The sequence below is a fragment of the Triturus cristatus genome, chromosome 4_1 (genome assembly GCF_964204655.1).
Source record: "Triturus cristatus chromosome 4_1, aTriCri1.1, whole genome shotgun sequence".
Taxonomy (NCBI): Eukaryota; Metazoa; Chordata; class Amphibia; order Caudata; family Salamandridae; genus Triturus; species Triturus cristatus.
In genome coordinates this window covers 627,488,027-627,510,214 of record NC_140585.1, presented here as the reverse complement: position 1 = coordinate 627,510,214, position 22,188 = coordinate 627,488,027, and the positions used below count along the sequence as shown (strand labels likewise).

Genomic DNA, 22,188 nt, shown 5'->3' with positions numbered 1-22,188 from the left:
CCAAAAACCACACAACTAAAATTCATTACACAATTTCCATGATTAATTTGAAAATAATATATTTATATCAATTAACTACTTCTTAATAATTAATTTTAAAAAAATTACTTCCCACCCTTTACCAATATAAACCCCACAAATCACATCTAAAATTAATTACACAATTGCCATATTTTAATTAGTGAATGAATTACTTAATGATAAATGACTTCCTACAATTAGCACTATAAAATCTAAATTAAATAAATATTAACACATTTAATAAAATCAATAATTTGTGATAATTAAATTACTTCCTACCCTTTACCCTTATAAACCCCACAACCCAGTCCTATAAAAATAAAACGGTTACCAGAATTAATGACCAACAACCAATTCATAATTAATTACTTCCCACAATTAACACTATGAAATCTAAATTAAATAAATATTACTAAATAAAAAATAATAATTAATGTATTATAATTAAATTACTTCCCACCCTATTCCCCTATAAACCCACAAACCGGTTCATAACTAAACAAACGCAAAATGTAATTAAAATATAATTGATAACTACTAAAAAAGTAAAACATATATTGAAAAACAAAAACAATACTTATACAAAAAATAGATCACATGCATGTAAAATACATACTAAAATACATAACACTAATTCAAAAATAGATATTGTAAAAAACTATATTTTTGCAAACGATATTAATGACTTTGATATTTTAAAAAATGATATTTCTTACCTTAAAGTCGATATTCTTGACCACGATATTCTTGCTGTCGGTATTTCTATGCAAAAAGAACTATTGATGGACAGAATGCAGAACAATGTCGATATTTCTGTGTCACGATATTTCCAACTCGATATTTGTGCAAGTCGATATTCTGTCTGCATACCATCTTTATTTACCATCCTCGTAATGCTAATCCTTCTATTGATTATTGTACGCAGGTATTTTACTCCAGAATTGCAATGCTTCAATTAATATTGAAATGCTTTTACTGTGTATTACTTGTGTATCTCTTTGGGTATGCATAAGTGACTGAGTGAAAGTATTCTAAATCTGTTATCATGACTTCCTTGGGGTGTCAGGGTTGTTATGTTCCGAGGTTGCACAATCCATTTGCTACCCTGTCTGGTTAGAGGTAGAGATGGTGCACTGTGAGCTACTTGGACTTCAGCCAACATATCCGGAAGGTGTGGGGGAAATCAGTCTTGCATAGATCTGATAGTGTCCAACAAACTCACAGTTTTACTTGAGAAAGTATAAGCCGTACAACAATGCACCGCCAACGATCACCTGAGTAGTTTTCTTTTATATACACAAACACCTCTACTCACCTCTTAACCGAAGACATCCGTGGCTTTAGTGAAAATCCTTCTGCGCTGTGTAGGTAAACCCTATGTATTGTCTGTAGGTTGTTGAAGCTAGAACCTTTCAAAGGATCTCCCCATAGAGGTTCCCTCTCTTATTTCACATATTCATATGACTGAAGACACAGCAAGAAATATACCAGCTAACTGCAGACATGCGGTTACACAAATGTTGTTATTATGTGGTCCATCCCAGATGAGTGGAGACATTACATTTGTGATTGAGGCACACAAAGCATCAGGGCAGAGGTGTTCTATTCATGGGTTACATTCCCAGCAACTAATGCAACTACAAGACTGTTTCACACATACGCTGCGGTTACAGCTCCTAACAACTACAAAGCTTCTCAAGCACTAGAAATAGCACTAACTTACCAAGAACATCAAAATTGGTTAGAAGGTTCCCTACCACATACAAACATAATGTTGGACTAGGTCCCCTTAGCAACGAGGGAGAAACAAGGCCAATTTTAGCCGGTTACACACCTTATCCAAATATAGATAATCTGACAGATCCAGATCTACATAGGCTATATACATATCTGGTTAAAACATATGGATGTCTATCACAATTTGCCATGAGAATAATGACAATAATAAATCCTGCAAAGGCTGTTCAAACTGCACAACCACGATTTGCCACACCTTGATTTAATCCACAAACAATCAATACAGTCATGGATAAAATTCCCATCAGAAGGGAGGAAATTATACTCTGGATTGCACAAAAAACAAACCAGTTGGAAGCAGTGTTTCTCCATATGGGACCTCAGGAAAAACACAGACTTCTCACCATATGTCTGCCAATGGGAATGGCTCCCCCTGTGGAAAACTGTGCCTCTTGGGGTACAGTCTTTGCTGCAGTATATACCAGAACACATGGTACACCCTCATTAACTATTTTGCCAGAGGTGCTTAAACAGATCCAGAATGAGTACGGGCAGCTCCTGCCCTGGATTTTGTGTATGAAACTGATGGGCAATTTTGCCGCAGTATCTGCCATAATGTTAAGTAACATTAAAGGGGAAGCAGCAGCGTTTGCAGGCATCCAGTGTGCTTTTGCCATAGGTGTGCATGTGTTGTTCTTCTATCATTATGTTGCAGCCATTCCTCCTTGCTTGCTGGTTCACCACGTGGCCATTTTGTGTAGGTAGCCAGTGTGCTTTTGCCATAAGCCTGTATGTCGTCTTCTATTTCTCTTTTTGTTCCCATTCCCAATACCTATTTGCTCTGTGTTGTTGGTGTTGTTGATGACCTTGTGGCAATGTCAGGCAGCCATTTTGTGTGTCCAGCCCGTGTGGCCCTTTGCCATATGCTTGCATGGATGGTTGAGCAATGAGATAGCAGTTTAATAAATTAAAATGAATGATATGCTTGAGGACAATATTACTTATTTTGTTAACATTGTTATAACATCTGGCATCAATGAATCAACCCCATGTCTGCTATAGGTGCACAACAACAATCCTTTTCTAAGGATTATTCAATTGTCAATTTATTTGTAAGCCGAACCTCCCTGCGTGCCACACCCCATGTGATGCATTGCACATAAAGAAAACAGTTGCAGCTGTTTGTTTTGTTGTTGTTGTTGCTTTTTCACATCCTTCCTGAGTGTACAGTCACCATGAAAGTTTATGTTGGAATAGTTTTCCATTTTATGAATTAACTCTGTACACTATTGTTAATTATTTATGATAACTTAGTTGCATACACAAAAATAGAGTGAGAAACACGGGTACGTCCTTTCCCCGAGAAAATAGTACAAAATAACAATAGGGACGGACCCTGAGGGGGGAATCCAAATTCACTGCATCCACGGACCAGGGAATAAGGGAAAAAACATTTTTTTTTAATAAAAAAGAACCCTCACCCACCAACCTAGTTGGTGGCATGCTTCATCATTGGGTTCCCACCTGGGATGCTGAGAGCATCCCAGGTGTACTTCGACACTGATTATTACAGCAGGGCAGGTGGTTTTTTGTGAAAGGCGTGAGTTCAGTGTGAAGGTTTTAGAATTGTCTCCAGGATCTTCCTTCAAGCTTGAAGTGTTTTATTGTTGAGGTCCTGGGACAAGATTAAAATGAGAAAAAGAGGGGGATAATATTTGGACTAAATTGGTCTAGAATATCCTTGTGATGGTCTGCATGTTTCAGCCTGTATACTGTAAGGTAATAGGCTTTCTTCAGGACCAGGAAGTGATATGAGGTCAAACAAATGCCTCGTGAGATTTCAGTGCACATGCTAAGGTGCACTGTGAATGTGGGGATGATCCTGTACTTATGGTTTTCACCAAAGCGCTATATCTGTAAGACTACACATAGCACAAAAAACATCACTGTGCAATGTTAATGTGACTTAGGTAGGCGCCAAGTGACTCTTATGTCGCATCCGTGATACAAACAGTAAACAATAGCAGCCCTACTCAACATCACCTTGACATCTGGCATACGTTGGTGCAGAGTGTGGTAAAAACCATACAAGTGTATTCCCTGCAGACATACTCAAAAGACACTTTCCTGAAAGGCATGCAATCATGAACTTAAACACTACAAACTCAGTGCATTATAGTTCAAATTTTACTTGTTAAACCATGGTTACTACCACAGGCGGGTAAAGCAACGTTGTTGACTGCTGGGTCATGGTAAACAGCAGATAACTTCGCCTTGTGCGGGAAACCCTAATTATGGTCCCAACCCTGCAGAAGATTCCGTATTAAGTGAATTACACCACAATTATTTATTAAAACACAATAATGGCAGAGAACGAATGAGTAACTAATCACTTTGTCTGAGGACAAATTAAAATATCTTGCTTCAGCGCAACCGCTCATTAGCATCATGGATCCTGGTGGGGGGGCGGGACCTGTAGTCACACGCTAGGAACAGGTAGAGAGAAGAGTGGACCATGTCCATAAATAAGTCAGAGTCTGTTGCTGCAAGGTTTCCCCCCAATGTTAACTGAAGAACCCTGCTCACTTCAAGGTTTGCCGCCCGTTAGGGTACCTACTGCGGTCCTGGCACATGGGATCCCAGAGATACTCCTAGGTTGAGTTGTGCCGGTTAAAAGAAGAATTCGGCGGATGCCGGTTCATATGCGATGAGCATGCGTAGTGTCTGTACGTCAGCGCCCGCAATGAGGTAATTTTTTGAGCCTACATGATTGGCTCAGTTGGAGCGTGCCACTGTAAAGATGGAATCATAGCAAAACATCTATACCGTTTGATTTACAAAACGAGGTTTGGAAAAGGGAAAAAAAGTCCAAATTAAACCTTGTTTCCAAACCCATGCCTGCCTATTGCAAGGAAATGTGACTGCTCACAAATGGGAACTTGAACACAATGGCAGGTGTCAGTACGTGTTTATATGGTAGGGAAAATTACATGAGATTGTGGGAATACACTATAATTGTGTGTTCACATGATAGGGAAATTCCACAAGACTTAAGCCATTGTGACAGGATGTTTCAAAGACCCATATGGCTAGCCGTATTTCATGCAATCAAGACACAGTGATCTTGAAGATCTCTTTCTATCTATAAACATAATGATTGGAAAAAACTATGCAAATGCTGACAGCTGGAATGTGTGGGTTATCGTGCACAGTTTCTAACCACTGTTAAGAGCGTTCCAAGGAATATTATCATTCAAGCCCTCTTTTTGAGTTGACAAGCGATAGAGTTGCAGTTCGTGTGTTTCCTTAGATGCCATGTCTGTCCGGGTTCCAGGCTGAGTGTTTTTGTGACATCAGTCAAGTGACAGACACTACAATTACCACATGGAAAGTGTCCTGCCACATTCGGTAATCCCCAGGCGTTGAGTACTGTGTTGGTCTGCAGCTCTGGATTTTTGGGGCGAGTTGTTACTAAACTGTCTTTTAGATTTCTACCTTTCCTGTAGGAAAACAGTGTTTTTTCCTAGCGTAACTTTCTTGTTTGCAACATTTTTCAATGTTTGTTTATGATATTGGATAATTGGTTAAAAATAGTGCTATATGTGGTTACACAAGTGAGAGGTATCTCTGTTCTGATTTCAAGCACACTTCTGGGAGTTCTTTAAAATCCTTTCTGGGTAGCCACGTTCTCTCAATTTAGTGGAGAGTCCTGATGCTTTTTCTTTGTAGTCTTTAATGTCACTGCAGTTGCTACATATTGGGAGGTACTGGCTAAATGGAAGGTTTTCCTTTAATGTCCTGGGGTGGAAGCTGTCAAATTTAAGTAGAGAATTTCTTGCTGTAGGTTTGTAATAGGTTTTTGTTCTGAGTTTCCCATTTTCGGCAATTATCTCGATATCCAGAAAAGACATCTTAGATTTATCCGTGCTGTGGGTGAACTTCCAATTTTTGTCACAACAGTTAATCTTTTTAAAAAAAGGGGTAAGGGTCTCTTCCTGCCCTTCCCAGATCATTAATATATCATTTATGTATCGTTCATAGAATGTGATGCTGTCTTTAAAAGGATTGTTGGCATTGAGAATATATGTTTTCTCAAATTTGAAAACATACAGGCCAGCTACACTCGGGACGAATGTGCTGCCCATGGAAGTACCGTAGGTCTGCAGAAACATGACTCCTTCTAATTCGAAGAAATTCTCTTTTAATGCCAGTTCGGCGCATTCTAGAATGAAGGACTTTCGAGTATTATATTCCTATGTTGCTCCCTCTAGGGCTGTTTTTAAGACCTTGATCATATCATCCTAGGGGAGACTCGTAAAGAGACCTTCGATGGCTAGGCTGACCAACAAGGAAGTATCAGAGTTAAAATTGATTGTGTTCAATTGACTCAACAAATCCTTCGTGTCTCTTAGGTAGGTGGGGGTAATTTGTACCAGGGGTTTTAGGAAGAAGTCACTAAAGCGTGACAACGATACAAGTAGGGAGACAATTCCTCAAATACAATTGGGCGACCTGGGGAGTGGGGGGAATTTTTTTTAATGTATTTCTGGCAGGGTATAATAGTATGGGATTTTTGCGTTCCCTGTTTTTAAAAACTTTGCCTCGCATTTGTCAATCACTCCCCGGGTTTCCACTCTCTCTACAAGAAATTTAATCTTTCCTTTGAGGGTTTCAGTTGGATCATTTAGTAGCAGTTTGTAGTTTTTTGGATCACGCAATCGGTGTCTGTATTCTGCTTGATAATCTTTTTTGTTTTGCAGAACTACACCACCCCCTTTGTCAGCTTGTTTAATGCCAATTTTGCTGTTATTGCGAAGGATCTCTAATGCTGTAAATTCCTCTTTACTCACGTTCTCGAATCTCTCATTCTCTTCTGTCTTTTCTACTTCATTGAATACTGCTTGTTCAAAGGTTATGAGCTCTACCCTTATTGTGCTTAGTGGTGGACTAAATGTTGACTTAGGTCTTAGGTTCGTGTCACCTTTATTTTCCAAATCTTCCCCAGGGGTGTGATTTTCAAAAAATGCCTTCACCTTTAGCTTTCTGAAGAACTCTGCCAGTCCACTATGTAGCTTAAATTTGTCTAAGTGATATGTGGGCACGAAGCCCAGACCATTGGTCAGTAGATTGTCTTCAGTTGCTATCAAAGTATGAGATGATAGGGTGGTTACTAGACTCTGTGTGAGCTTGTCCCCACTTGTGGGTCTCTTGTTTTGCTCTGAGTGTTGGCAGTGGGGTATTCTGATCTTCCTCCCAGTGCACATGGTTTGACCTTCTTCATCTGCCTCGTCCCCACCTGCCCTTTCCTAAAAAAGGGAACCTGGGGTTGTGGCTGAGGAAGGGGGTGGGTGCCTGTGGGAAAGGAGCATTTCACCCAAACATTGGGTGTGGATTTTACTGATTAAAAGGGCCTGGAAAATTCATTGGGCCTGCTGGTGGAAACTGCGCCATTGTTGTGGCCAATCTCCAAATCTTTCTCTACCTCTTTGTCTATTTTTATTGCTCCCTCCACTGGATCCACTGCTTACAGATGAGTTCCCATCTGAAGTGTCTGAAAATCCTTCAGTTCTTTTTGTAAGGGTATAATCCCGATCCGCATATGGGTATGTTTTCGTATACAAAAATCTTTTAAAATCCTTTTGGAACTTATGTAACTTGGATTGCATCAGATTTTCTTTGTACTCTGTCATTTCTTTGTTTACCTCGTCTAGTTATTGTTGTTTTAAAGTGATTTTCAGTAGCTTGTATTTCAATTAGTCTGGCTTCTGATAGCCTTTTTGCTGTTTTTATAATTAGGATTATACAATCCCGGGTGCAGTGCCAAGCTATCTGCCCCCAGTCTAAAGGAGGCATCTTCTAGAAAGCACTGTGGTGCATTTGTGACTATTAGACCCTTTGAGGCTGTGTTGTTTCTCAGATATTGTATCACTTCATGTAAGATGGTTCTTATTCTGTTCTTTTTTTGTTCTGTTAAATTTTCCCAGTCTGTGGTTTGCGCTGTTGCTTGGGCTACATTAAGATCTGCCATTAAAGGAGGACCAGAAAGTATTTGATTTACATCCTCCTCCATGAATGTGAGACCCTGGTTCTCTGCCATAATGGTCTCCCCGAAAGAGAGACCAATGTGAATCTGTTAGTTCACTTAAGGAAAAACTCCTTATAACGAAGCGAGATCTCGCAGTTGTGCACTACAAATACTAGCATAAACAAAAAGAGAGCGAGGAACATGTGGAGATGTCTTTTTCTTCAGAAAATAGTACAAAATAACAAAAGAGACGGACCCTGAGGGGGAATCCTAATTCATCACTGCAACAACGGACCAGGGAATAAGGGAAAAACCATTGGGTTTTTTAAAATACCTTACGTAACCACATTAAATGACATTGTTTGTTTGTACTGCTACTTGAACTGCAACAATGCCATGTTTCACTGATGTTTTTCTTGCTTGTTTGCTTTTAGGTTCACAAGAGAAGAGACATCACCAACAGTACTGCCAGACAGAAGGCCTCACACAACTTGATGCTTGACTGATTATGCAACATGGTCATCTCTTCAGCTTGATGTGAAGCTACCTGCCACTGCCAACTGACAGCTTCAAGATGGGTCCCCAAAGAAAGGTGCTGTCAAAAAGTGGCTAGTGGGGAGTAGAAGAAGCTGATTTCCACCATATGCTTGCCGACCTCATCCTTTTCAGGAAACTTTTGCGTGCTGTACCCGCTTTCGGCAAGCAAGCAGAGAGCAGCACTCCTGCCTCAACAGCACCACCTCTCCAACCTAAGCCCAGGACCATGCCTGTGAGTGAGGCAGCCAGTGCATTCATGTCGATGCCGACAAGTAGAGATGTTGAATTGGATTTGTCAATTTCACAAAGTAGTACACAATTCTTTCAGGAAGCACAGCAAAGTGGACAGCAGCCACAGCCAGCAATGGATTTGTCTGATGTTGGGGCAGAACAGGAGTTTGATCTTCCTTCAGAGCAAGAAGTTGATCCTCCTCTTTTAGAACAATTGGCTCCCACATCTCCAGCAAGGAAAAGGAAGGGTACTACAGCACCATCTTCTCCAAGCTCCACTTCTGATGATGATGATAGGGACATGGAGTGGATCCCTACAGAGACAGGAGACAAAAGGAGAGGCAAGGGAAAAGAAAAGTTCCAGAAAGACTTAGACTTATGGAAGGGGATGAAGAGGAGGATGATGATGACGAGGTAGTCATGGTGGAAGGTGGCACAGAGGAATCTGACATTGCTATTCAACCAGCTCCAAGGAATGTGGCACATGTAGCACTTCCACCAGCTCACATTTTGCAAAGCCCCAGCTGAGATCTGCACCAACCCCTGCACATGCTTGACTCCGAGAGAAAATGAGAGTGAGTAACAAAAAATTATTGAGGAAACCTATGCAACAATAGGTAGAGATAATTTGGGAGCCAGACCTGGTAAACCACAGATTAACAGAAATTCTGAAAAGGATAACTCATAGCAGATATCAGATTCTTCCTTGAAGAAGAAGAGGAATAATAAGAAACGTAAAGAAAAGACTAAATCGCGAGGTGGGTCTTCTCAACAGGAGTGCACCGAAAAGCGCTATAATCTGTGTAACCGGGAAAAGTTTGAATCTACTAACACATTAATCTCGTCCTTTCAGGGGTCCAGAAGAGGTGGATGATCGGAGTGAAGATCAGAGGAGTACAAGAAACCAAAGATGGACTCACAGCACTCTTCTTACTACATAACAAAAAAGAAAGATAAATGTAAACAGTCCAAGCCGCAATTAAAAAAGAAAAAGGTGGCTGGCATTAAAATAAAGCTTGCTGTGAATGTTGCTGACACGGCTTCTGAGAGGGGAGTGGGCTCTGAGCATGCTGGACAACGAAGCAGAAGTCACGATAGTTCACCAGAACCTGATGGATTGTCTGCCGGCAGTAGCGTTGAGTGACTATGTCTAATTGGAGACACTGGCCATGAGAGTGAGCATCCTGCATCAATTATACGAAATGCAACTCAAACTTGGGGGGGAGGGGCATACAAAGATATATTATTGTTCTCTTTTGGGAGAACTTGTCATTTGGCTACAACATTCTCTTGCCCGAAAAGTATTGGCCACCAGAATTTGTGATGGATTGCCCACGAGGGAGAAACTGTAATTTTGCCTGCCTTTTCTGACCTCATCTCAGATACAGTTAAACATTCATACACTATGGAGTTGGTTTTAGTGCTTACTCCTGCGTCATACCACAACGGGGTGGGATGACGATTTCCCTTATCATGTTATACCAGTGAGGTAAACCCCACAACCTAAAAGTCAATAGCTCATTAAAAATTAGGCTAATAAACAAATTAGAGAGATACTCACACAACTTGAACATCAAGGTGTAATCGAAAGATGCTCCTCCCCTATGAATAATCCTTTGTTTCCGGTAATGAAACCTGACCATTTATATCGTCTAGTATTAGATTGTAGACACTTCAATACAGCTAAATGCACATTCTCAGTACAAAATGCGCACAGTGTGGCACTGAATAACAGTGGTAATAAAATACACAACCAATTTAGACATTTCCAATTAATTCTTCTGCCAAAATATAGCACCTGAAAGCAAGCATTTGACCTCACTCAGCATGCTGGGTTCTCAAAAACAGTTCTGGTTGATTACCCCAGGAGTATAAGAACAGCCAAGGGTGTTTCCAGCCCAGATTACAGAACTTTTGCAAGGATGTGATGACTAGGCATTGTCCTATATCAATGGCATATACTTGATGGATGATGACCTCTCAACTCACTTGGCCAGAGTAGATCCCATAATATTGGGGATTTGTTCACATGGGCTATACAGTCAACTTCAAAAAATCAAAAAATTCCCACCTCAATGTCCTATGTTTTTAATAGGATTTGTCAAGTCCAGAAAAAAGCCTAGTGATACATTTTCTTGAGAAGTGTGCACTTTTTCAAGCACCAAAACACCTTAAAGAAACTCAAATCAATATTGGGTTACCTGAATTTGAGCAGAGCATACATTCCAGACTACCAGAGTGAGTTAAATCTTTCTATTACTTGAGACATCCAGACTTTTCAAGCACACATTGGACAACTGAACACATACAAATACTACTTTCAGTACAAAATAACATGCTTTCCATTAAAACACCTTAATGCCACTAGCTTGTTTCTGCCATTTAACCTCATGGAACAACAAACAATCATGGTCAAAAAGGGCGCAACATGTACCATGCACATAGAGAAGTTAGAGAAATTGCCATTCACAGCTGATGAAAAACCTCCATCGGATTAAATAATCCATAAATTTATTTCTCTGCCAATTTTGATATTTCACTTCCAATACTGCTTACAGTACCATCAAGTGGGCAGATATAAGGCGTTTTGAGAGGTGTATGTGCACGGGTCATGGATCCTACCTTTTGAATATCTGTGTCAAAAAAGGGAGCCTAAGGTTTTTCTTAGCCCGACTGACTACAAGGGTACTTTAGGTCATTCCTTATTGTGCAGGGAAGTTTCGGTTCATGAAGCATGTAATGCGTCCAAGGCAAACTTGTCATGCAAATAGAAAGGTTCCTTGTTTGTTGTGATCCGTCTGGCTTTCAGATTACTCTTGAATGGGAGTTACGTGATGCGTAAAGATCAAGGCTGCTCTGGGATGTGACAGGGCATTGCCTGTTTGGTATCAGTCACTGTGGTTGTGATCTGCTGTACACAAGTACTCTTTCCACCTACTCGCACAGTTAGGGATATGATGCTGTGGCTTTTGATAAAACCTACAAATGTTCGCTTTGACGCTTTAAGCAGATGGAAAGCCTTAATTTTCCAGAAGGATGTGGCCTTAACATCTGCAAGGGAAATGGTTGATCTTCAAGATGAAAGGCTCTCTTCTGAAATACAGTTGCTATGCATACCATTTTGGGGAGCTTGAGCACCACATGTTTAACTTGTCTAAGACAGCGAGAGCTGCACACTTGTTCAAGTCAGTTTGCACTGGGTTGGTTATCCCCTTACAGTCAGTCTTCAGAGTTATTCCATCATTCATACACTCCATGCTTGGATGCATCTTTAGAGGCTTACCACTTGCCTTGTTCCTAGATGTCGGACTGTGCTTTTAATTTTTAATCCACAATGTATATCCCATCACTAAGCCAAATGGCAATAGCACTACCACACGTGCTTCTGTGTCATGTACGCATGATACAGGTCTTTGGCACACTCTTGCGTCAAGAACTTAATGACCACTGGTTCTTTTCCTTTCAGCCTGTCTGGCTACACTGCATGCAGCCCATTCTACCCCATCTGCTGTGTACTTTAGAGTGTGCACTGGACATATGCTTGCTATTGCAACTGGTTAAATCTCTGGACATTGAACTTCTGGTTGACGGCTCACTTATACCATTGTCCTTTGCACTTGCTATTGCTCCAGAATGCATACTATGAGCCCTCCTGGAATGCTTCCACTCCAGGTGATCTGGATCCTGGCTCATCTTCTGTGGAATTAGAACCGGCTGTTCCTCCCTTGGCAAATGCTCAGGCGGATGGACCTGAACATATTTGCTCTATCGACCTGATGTGTTGGATACCTCTGGGAACATCAATGTTTTGACTATTACTCAGAACATATAAATAATCTAGCAGTTTTGAGTTGTGGGAACATTTTTGGTTCAGACTTTTTCTTTAAACATCCTAAATAGTTTTAAATTGTTCTATAGACAGCTTTTTAAAAACATTTTAACATTTGCTTTTATACTTTTAAATGTGGCTTCCTGTATGCTCTTATCCTCAAACCAGCATCATGCCTTTTTATGGTTTTTAGGATTTTTATGCTTTTACATATAGGTTTAGCATTATATTTGGGTAGCTTTATATTAGTCGTCTCATGTCCAATGAGTGGGTGTCACATGGAGATATTAGGCCCGGTTATGAAACACCATTTTACATGCTCACGTTCTTAAGTTGCCTTCTCTCCTTGAACACGGTGACATTTGACACACATTCACTTGTGTGCACTTACTTGATAACATTCTATGAACTCAGTTTTGCTTACAATACCACTACATTGGCTCTCTATCAGAACACCTTGAACATTCTGTACAAGGGCCAAGTTCAGCATGCCAGATGCTGTTATTTGTTTTTGGCAGCTTGGCGACAGAGCTATCACAATAGAATGAACAATAGCGGCCTGACTGAGGCCTCTGCATAGTAACACGGAGGATGATATTATATATAAGACATCAAGTTTAAGCGAAAGGGTTCTAGATCCATTACCACAACTCCTTGGGGAGTTATGGTTGTCATGTTCTGAGATTGCACAATACATTTGTTACCCTTTCAGGATAGGGGTACAGATGGTGCATTGTGAGCTAGCAGGACTTGTGCCAACTCATTCAGAAAGTGTGCGGGGAATCAGTTATGTTGTTGAACAAATGCACAGTTGTACTTGAGAAAGTATAAGCCAAATGACAAGCTTTTGGACAGTTAATCACTCCCACATTACTGGAACAAGTGAAGACGACTCTGACCCAACATTTAATTCAAGGCTTTAGAAGCAGTGAAAGCTGGGACAATATACCACTTTGTTTAATTGGCCAAGTCTCAATCTCATAATGTTCACATGCAATAAAGCGCTAACAGAACTTTCATTCTCAAAGACCCTCAATTTAAATGGCAGGAACAGACTTGGAAATGGTATCCTCTAATATGGATTCCATATTAACTGAATTATAATAAAATAGAGCAGGCAATGGTACAAGCTAACAAAGAATTAAACAACATACAAATGGATCTAGAATCCCTTAAGCTGAAACCGGACAAATCAGATGCAATACTTATGGATCAGGTAGCCAGGATGGTCGGACATCAAAATGGGGCACAGATGTATGGAACTTGCAATGCAAGATGACAGAATTTATATATCATTGCTGAATTATATCATGTGTACACGAGAAAGAGGAATGGACAGTCATCAAACAATTTTTGGCCACACGACTCCTGCAATCAAAATTTGAGCATCCTGTAGAATGTCAGCGGGCACATAGATTATGAATATCTAGCGAACAGTCATCGGAGGGCCATAGGCCTACACTGGCCTGTCTACTGTCATATTCATGTTTGCGCTATATTTTAACTCTTCTGCCAGCATGGCTATTATCAGTTTAATAGCCACAGAATTAACGTAACAGCTGCCTTGTCTTTGAAAAAAACATCTCTAAATGGTCTTAGCTCTATGTCCAACAATTAATCAAAGAGAAATATGGTTTGGATTGCTAGATCTTACAACAGTGATAATAACAGTCATGGGTCCTTTTGTTCTGGAACAATTCTTGAAGACAACCATAGCTCACTCTATGGAAACTGCTACACCCTCACACCATACTAAAATATGTCCCCCCCTTCCTGCGGGACAAAGAGACCCTGATATGCAAAAAAAATAATTCCCTCTCTGACACAGACCAGTCAATAATCTGTATCTGAGTTGGATAGCAAAGCTAGTGAAGAGTCCACAACACAAAAGATGAAGATAAATAAAGGTAACCATCAAGCCCAAGTCCCAGTCTCATGAAATCTAAGTAACATATATATATATGATGAATGCTATGGACCCTACTGGGCCAATGAGCAGAAACATGTTGACCGTATTCACCACGGTGGGGGGACAATACAATCCCTAACACACCGTTCACTTATTTTAATCACCATATAGATGCCAGTTATATTAAAATTTATTTGACATCTATAATGGCCTTTTAATATCTCATTTTCTTTCTGTAAGGGCCCCCACTTAGTTTAGAAGTGCATGCCTGTCATCAGGTGTATGCCCGCCCTCTATCAAACCAAGTTTTTAGAGGGTGAAGACTGGTCTATGATGAAGCATGACACCAGGTGGTGTGTGAGATCAGTCCTTCACTTTTTGTGAGATGCCTGCACTCACAAACTAACACTGTAGCACCTAGGTCACCTAACTGGGAGCGGCTCCCTTTGTGCTGAACGAGATCAGCAGACCACCATGTCCGTGATTGCTTTTAAATAAAGCAATTTTTTTTTTATAAAGCAGCCCATTTTCTTTAAAGAGAAACAGGACGCTTTACAAAATGAAAGATGAAAAACTTTCTTTTTATTTTTTAAGAGCAGGCAGTGGTCTGTGGGACCATTGCCTACTCTTAAAAATGGTTTTACAAACATTCACAAAGGGGAAGGGGTCCCTCGGGGACCCTTTCCCATTTGTGAATGGGTAACCACGTATTTGAAGTAGGTGGTAAAATGCGAATGTTTTGCGACCGCAAATGCAGCCACAAAACATTCATACATACCGATGACATGCGGTTTTAGGAAGGGACGCCCTAAACACGCCCCTTCCTAATTCCGAATCGCAAACCCATTTTGTGATTCGGTAACAGGTTACCGAATTGCAAACTTAGGTTTGCCACATCAGAAAAGCAATTTTTGTGTTCGCAAACGGGCAGATTCTGCAAATCTGCCTGTTTGCAAATGCAAAAAGGCTTGATACATCTGGCCCTACGATGCTTGAGCCAGGTGGCCGGCTACTGAGAACCTCTTACAGCATAATGTTACATTCATGTGAAAGCTCTCTCTGGTTATTGCGCACCCTCATTTAAGGATGTCAGGAATGATTCCCATATCAATTGATAAACACACAATTGCAGATACAACTCCAATCGGATCAATTCCAGCACAATCCATTTCAAAGAATCTGAAATGACTATTTTTACTGTAGATGGATTTAAACTCTGCATTTACCTCTGTGGCTCAGAAAGCACTAAGAATTCAAAAACATGGGCAATATGACTGATGAAAGGTAAACTCCTAGCCTAGCCACTGGTACAGGCAGAGGCACACTGTACGATACCAGCTATAAGAACCAAGGCAGGTCTGCTTATGGAGCCAACACATATTGTGGAAGGGTTTGCAATGTTTTATATAAAACTTTACTCTTCAGAAGATAGTGGAGAGACTCTACAAACAGTATCAGACTTATTCGATAACATTGCTTTTCCAGGCTGGAAAGCAACATCACTAAGGAGGAAAGACAGGATGACATCAAAAATGCATTGCCTGGGAAAGCCCCAGATGAGGACCGATTTCCCACTGAATGCTACAAAATGATGCACCACTTTCCATACCTGTCTGTGCAGAGTCTTCAATGAAATGAGAAACAAAACACTCTCCATCCTGAGCTCAGCTTGGCAACAATAATACTCCTCCTTAAACCTGAATAGGACCAATACCAGTGTGGCAGCTTCAGGTCTATCTCGCTGATTAATAAAATCATGGCAAAAATAATGGCAACAAGACTGCAAAAATGCATTCCCTCACTGATACATCGAAATCAAGTTGGAATTGTTTCCAAACATTGATCTACCAATAACAAGACTGCTCTTTCACATAATATTCTGGCAAGCTAAAGAAGATAAAGTTAAACAAGTTGCAGAATCTTTAGATGCTAAGAAGGCATTTGATAAGGTTGAGAGACGGTATCTGTTTTTCACTCTCCAGCGAGTAGAATTCAAAGAACGCTTTTTTAAGATGATAGGAATACTCTACCATAGTTTGCCAGCCAAGGTTTCTTGTAATGGCTTCCAAACTGAACGATTTGCAAGATCCAGAGGTACCCACCTAGGTTGTCCTTTGCATTTTTTTTTGCTCCTGGCCCTGGAAATCTGGACACTAAATTCAAAGCCACTTCAGCAATAACAAGCAAACCCCAGTCAGCAGGAGAATTAAAATCCTAATCTATGCAGAACACATTTTCCTCCTTCTTACTAAGCTCAAAATTTTACTTCCTCCAGTACTGGAGATAGTGAACACCTTGGGGAATTCTGGTTACAAAATTAACTGTTTACAACACATGCTCATAGACTTGCAGAGGTTCTTCCACAATCAAACGTCCTTGATTATCTGCACATCTGGAGCTCTTCTCAGGGGTAATATCAAGTTTATGAAAAGTATTATTAGAAGGCCATCACTCCCAACCACTCCAATTATATTTAAAAGAATAGTGGCAAACTAAATTAGACAATAAATATTCTGACTCTCACTGGTTATAACTCCTTGAAATGCCAAAAAGAAGGCAGACTACAAATTAGCTTCTTCAAGCAATTGCATGATTGCCATTGGACCACTCAAAAGCTACACCAAACTAATGTAACTTCTCTATCATATTGTTGGAGATGTGGACAACAATACAGAGATATTACCCATCTGATATAGTCATGCCGCACCCTGCAATGGTTCTGTAATAAGGTAATAGCCATTATGAACTCTATGAATGATTTAGATCTACAACTGTCAGTGGAACAGATTTTCTTGCAGATATATATTATTTGCCAATGGAAACTGTTATCACAATGATTGGATACGAGATATGTCAGTTGCAGTGTCTCACAAAAGAATCATATACCAGCTTGTAGGCCAATCTACAACCTTATGGTAACAATTAGTCCTCCTTCATAACAACCACCATCTTGTTGTAGCTATGGAATGAACCTCAGCATGATTTGTTTAGGCCACAGGTCTGAGTGTAGGTCAGGAAGACCTTTCTAAATTTCTATATCTGAAGTTAAGTGACACTAAAGGTATCCCGGAACTATATGCTGTTTCTCATCCTCTGACCAGCTACTTACCTAAGACTAAGTACTTGTGTAAATGATTACAAGTCATTGCAATTGCTGTGTGTCTTTGAAATATTCTTTAATTGTATATATGTGTATATTATTGATGTTTACAAATGTTCATTGCGGGTATAGTTGATGGAGAAGGGTTTTACATTGGTACATTACCATCCCTATGATCTTTTTACCTTAAAATCTATGAGAGTATGGTAGGAGTCTTCACAAGTCCATCTCTTTTAAATAACATATTTGTCAATCTTTAGTGACTAAAGGACTCCAGCATAGCAGTAAAGAATTCCTTTGTCGTATTTGCCTTTTATCTTTAACTATTGTGAATCTAGTTTGTGAGGTATTCCAAAATCTAGCAAGGCTTTAACAATGGGCTGTTCAAAACTCTCTGATGCAGTTTACCAGACTTGTACCAGCCAAATCTTTCACTGCAGGCAACTGAAATCATTGATGTTTTCATATTTGAAGGTAGCCCTGAGATCCCAAATTCATTATAGAGGATTTCAACCCCATTTGATACTCTTCTTGTTTGGAGGCAACCTAGAATTGCTCAATTGGCCTTTATAATTCCTTCTCAGAGTGAGAGATGTCACTATTAACACTTCTTTTTGTACATTCACCTCGTTTATAGTAGGCTTTGTGTTTTCCCCATGAGACTTTGCTCTATTTATTTAATTGTTTGTGTCCTCTTTGACTTAAATTATTTTATGGGAAGGAAAACATTTCATATATCAGTTCCTGTTTGAGGCACCCCAGAGCCTAATGTGCTTTTTTCCTACTCACAGAGTGTCATTGTTCAATTTCCCTCAACCTCCTTTGGTGTGCTGTGGCCTTTTTCGACTCTGCAGAGAAACTCTTGCCAATTGCAAGTAATGAACATAAACCAACATTAAGAACCCACCTCCAACTCCAACCATTGCACACTCATACCTATGCTTCAGACCATTGCCAAATGTCAGGAAACCATGTTTTAATCAACCATTGTTTGGCATTAACACTCCCCCAGTTCTGGTACTTCATGTACAATGATTGTATCCAGAGTCCGAAAAGAGCATTACATTTTTTTCTCCCAAAAAGTATCTATTAAAGAAAATATACATATAAGAAGGAGAGATACATTTACCAGTCATCACCAGAAAACGTGAAAACGCTCCCAAAGCCTTTAAACCACACATAACAACTTCTAGTTTCAAGGCATAAGAGTAATGTTTCCCGGTATGAGCCCATAGTCTTCCTTGCATTGTTTAAATTACCTCCAAATTAGATACAGGATAGAGACTTGAAATGCAAAGAAATTAAATCCACACATAGATATTATTATGACAATTTCTAGCACCATAGACGTTAATTGGTCCTTAGAATAAAACTTCAATGTAAGACCATATTCCTATGGAAAATTAATGGCTGATTCTGCAGTTATCCCACTTGAGTATTACTGTTTCCTTTGGGTCATCTTTAATTTTACTATTTCTTATGTAACCATTTGCCCTCTATTGCATGACTGTTATACAATTTGCTTGATGTTTCCTGCATGCATCCATTGCTCTTACAGAGTTAAGCCTTGAGTTCAACCGTACTTACACGCTAAGAGTAAATTGTATCATATAAAGTGCTTGGCTTAGCTTACCTTTACCCTTACTATTAATCCCCATCCTTACCCATAATCTTATTTCCTTACCATTTCCCTTAAATCTTCGTCGCCTTCTCCTTAACCTGTTAGCTTGCTATCAACTTCTTACCATTACCTTTATCCGCATACCTTTACTCTTCACCCCTTACTCTTAATGCCTTATGTTTATACCTTACCCATAACCATTTACCCATAGCTCCTTACCCTGTCCCTTACTCTTAATCGTTTGTCATCTTATTCTTAACCCCTTCCCCTTAACCTCTTACCTTTAACCTATAATTGTACCCTATGACCTTTACCATAGACTCTAATCCATTTCTACCTTATTTTATTACTGCTTGCACTTTACCCATTACTCCATTACACTTAATCCCTTTAAACGTTTACTCTTGCCAATTACTTATTACTCCTTAACCGTAGCAAACAATATTAACCTTATACAATTAATTATATATCTTTTCATTTTATGACTTTCAAGAATGCTAATTAAAGGCGAAAAAGGAGGAGGAGTGGTAACACTGAATGTAGACACACACAGCAGTCCACTGAGAAAGAAATGCCAGACTATAAAATTGCAGTCTACGAGTAAATGCCCAGGATGAAATGGTGTGACAATTAAACGGATGTAAAACAAATGATATGTTTACTTTTAGGATGCTCCCTTTATTCTCACAATATAAGAATGTTTGATGTTAACTACAGGAATATTAGTCAAAAATGTATTTAATGAAGGATAGGAAATTAAATTGAGATAGCACCTTTAATCTGTTTCACAGCTCAATAGTGATGGGTCCACTAAGTCGTTTAAAATCAACTCTGTATCTAGGTATAAGATATACTCCAAAACCAATTCAAATAAAGTGTAAATATATAGTTGACCTATTTGTGGAGGTGGCCTTTATTTCTAGCAGTGGCTGAGATAAATTCTGATGCTGGGATTGAAATGAACCCATTAAGGAAATCAATATCTTTCAGAGCCTATAATTCTGCCCTAGTACAACACCTGTGTGCTACATGAGGGCTACTTAAGTTTGATGTAGCAGAATAAACTTGTCAGGATTATTGAACGACTTTGTGTCTTTTACTTTCACTTGTTTCATATAAGAATAAGTCTAATTTAGCAATTTAGAGGTGATCCCTCCAGATAACAAATACACATTCTCACTTTGAGCATTTTGTACAATTGAACATTTCTCTCTCTATAAGTTGTACATCTGTGGGGTCAAAAATGTTGGCAATTTTCTTCCCCAAACTACACTTGTGATAAGTGATTTTCTTTACTCTGGACATATGGGTACAGATTAACTAACATTTCATGCGACCCAGCCACGGAACCGCATTTGTGTGAAAGAGAGAGATCAGAACACAGCTATAATGACTAAGAAATGCTGCTGTTTTCCTCTCTCACTGAACTGGCTCACTTTAGGCTGTCATGTGCCAATGCATAGATCATTGAACCATAATGCAAAGGTGTGTGTTTTCTGTGAAGCATAATTTTCATACTCAAAGGGTACCCTTACAATACGAAAACAATCCTTTAAAACGTTTCCAATGGTTTATATATGTTATAGAGTGCAGCACACATGCAAAGTTGGACAAATCTTGAGAGTTTTAAAACTTACTCCACTCTTATGTCAGTCTTGCGGAGATGTATGTTTTGTTCAAGTCCTTGTCTACAAGTGCTAGTAGATAGTAATATGCTTTAAATCCCAAATATGGTTGCATGGATATAAAAATGTACCACCCATGGCACAACATATAGCACTACTAAAGGCAACTTTCCAATTAAAATCATGATTTGAATTAGAAAGTGAATCCCACCACAACACTTTGCTCTGGTGTGTGCCTCTTTTTTTAATGTAAACCCGGCACAAAGTGTTAGTAAATCGCAGCCTTGGCGTTTTGACCTTGCTGTTGAGAAAGCCTTCTAAACAAACCTCAATCAAAACACAGGCAAAAGTTTTAATTGCTGAATTGCCACTATGAAACTCAGACGGTTACTTTGGCAAGTAGGCTGTATGTGCGCAGGGTTTCTGCACATTTAATAGAGTGCGTAACATGTTTCCCTTATACTCACTTCTAAAAGGTACAATGCATTTCTAACATTGAATGCACTTCTGACACCTTGGCTTGCAGTATAATGAAATTTTGATTTATTAAATTAAAAAAAAGGGTTTTCATCTCCAAGATCAAAATTGTGCCATCTAGCTAATCTTGGCTTAAATAACTGGTGTTAGGGGTCATATAATGAATATGTTAATAATTCAACTTAATTTGGAAATTAAATCTTTTCTTCAGGCTCTGAGCCTTATTAATTTCAAAGATATATACAAGTCTGTCAATGATCACCTCTTTCACACCTTAAGGAAATATGTGGATACCATCTGCTTCTTCAACGGATTGAATACACAGTAACCAGATGACTGCCAAGTGAGCCACTTATGTTTCTATAGACCTCTACAGCGCCATTTCTATTCAGAAAAATAAATAATGTATTCATCCATTGTTATCAGCATAAGGCTTAACAATATAGATAGTAAAAACCATTACAATCCAACATAATACACCTCATAACAACACTCTGGTATTCATTGCTTAATCAATTACTACACAATTGGGGAGTTAAGTTAATTAGACAAGTCCATACCCAGTACAATCAACCAATTCAACAATCTGACAAATCAACATCTGATCCTGTGATTGTTTAGAAGTATTTAGAAGCACTTCATAAGTCCGCCTGTGTGTTGTTTATAGGAATCCCCCAGGACCTGCGCATTTTGGATGACCTAAACTGAGGGCTTGGTGTCCCAACCGCTTCTGGACACCTCCACAGGATATGTCAAGCCATTAGGCCAGCTAATACAATGCCACTACCACCCCTCTGTATTCTACAGTGGTGTAGGTAGTCTCTGGCAACCACTGAACATGACAACCCTGATTCCTCAGGGATCATGAAAAACAGTATAGTGAATTTTGCTCAGACACTCGTGCTTGCTTTCTCTCTGAAAATACACAGTAGGGCGATTAGGACGTTTCAATAAGTATTTATTGGTCCAGTGATGACCTTTATACGGAATAATTCTGCCGTGTCTGTGGACATGTATCTGTACGTCAGGTAAAGGGATTATGATAGAAGACTAAGCGCCTGATTTCGAAGAGACAG

At 39.5% G+C, this 22,188-nt stretch overlaps 1 protein-coding gene across 1 annotated transcript in view; it reads left to right on the top strand.

Moving 5' to 3' along the window:
• The first annotated feature begins 8,546 nt into the window (after positions 1 to 8,546).
• The window catches only part of LOC146855308 (uncharacterized), a 41,196-nt gene continuing 27,554 nt past the window's right edge, over positions 8,547 to 22,188 (top strand). The window contains exon 1 of the mRNA XM_085651113.1: positions 8,547 to 8,783. Coding sequence (XP_085507239.1) covers positions 8,547 to 8,783 — 237 coding nt within the window. The remainder of the gene's footprint in view (positions 8,784 to 22,188) is intronic.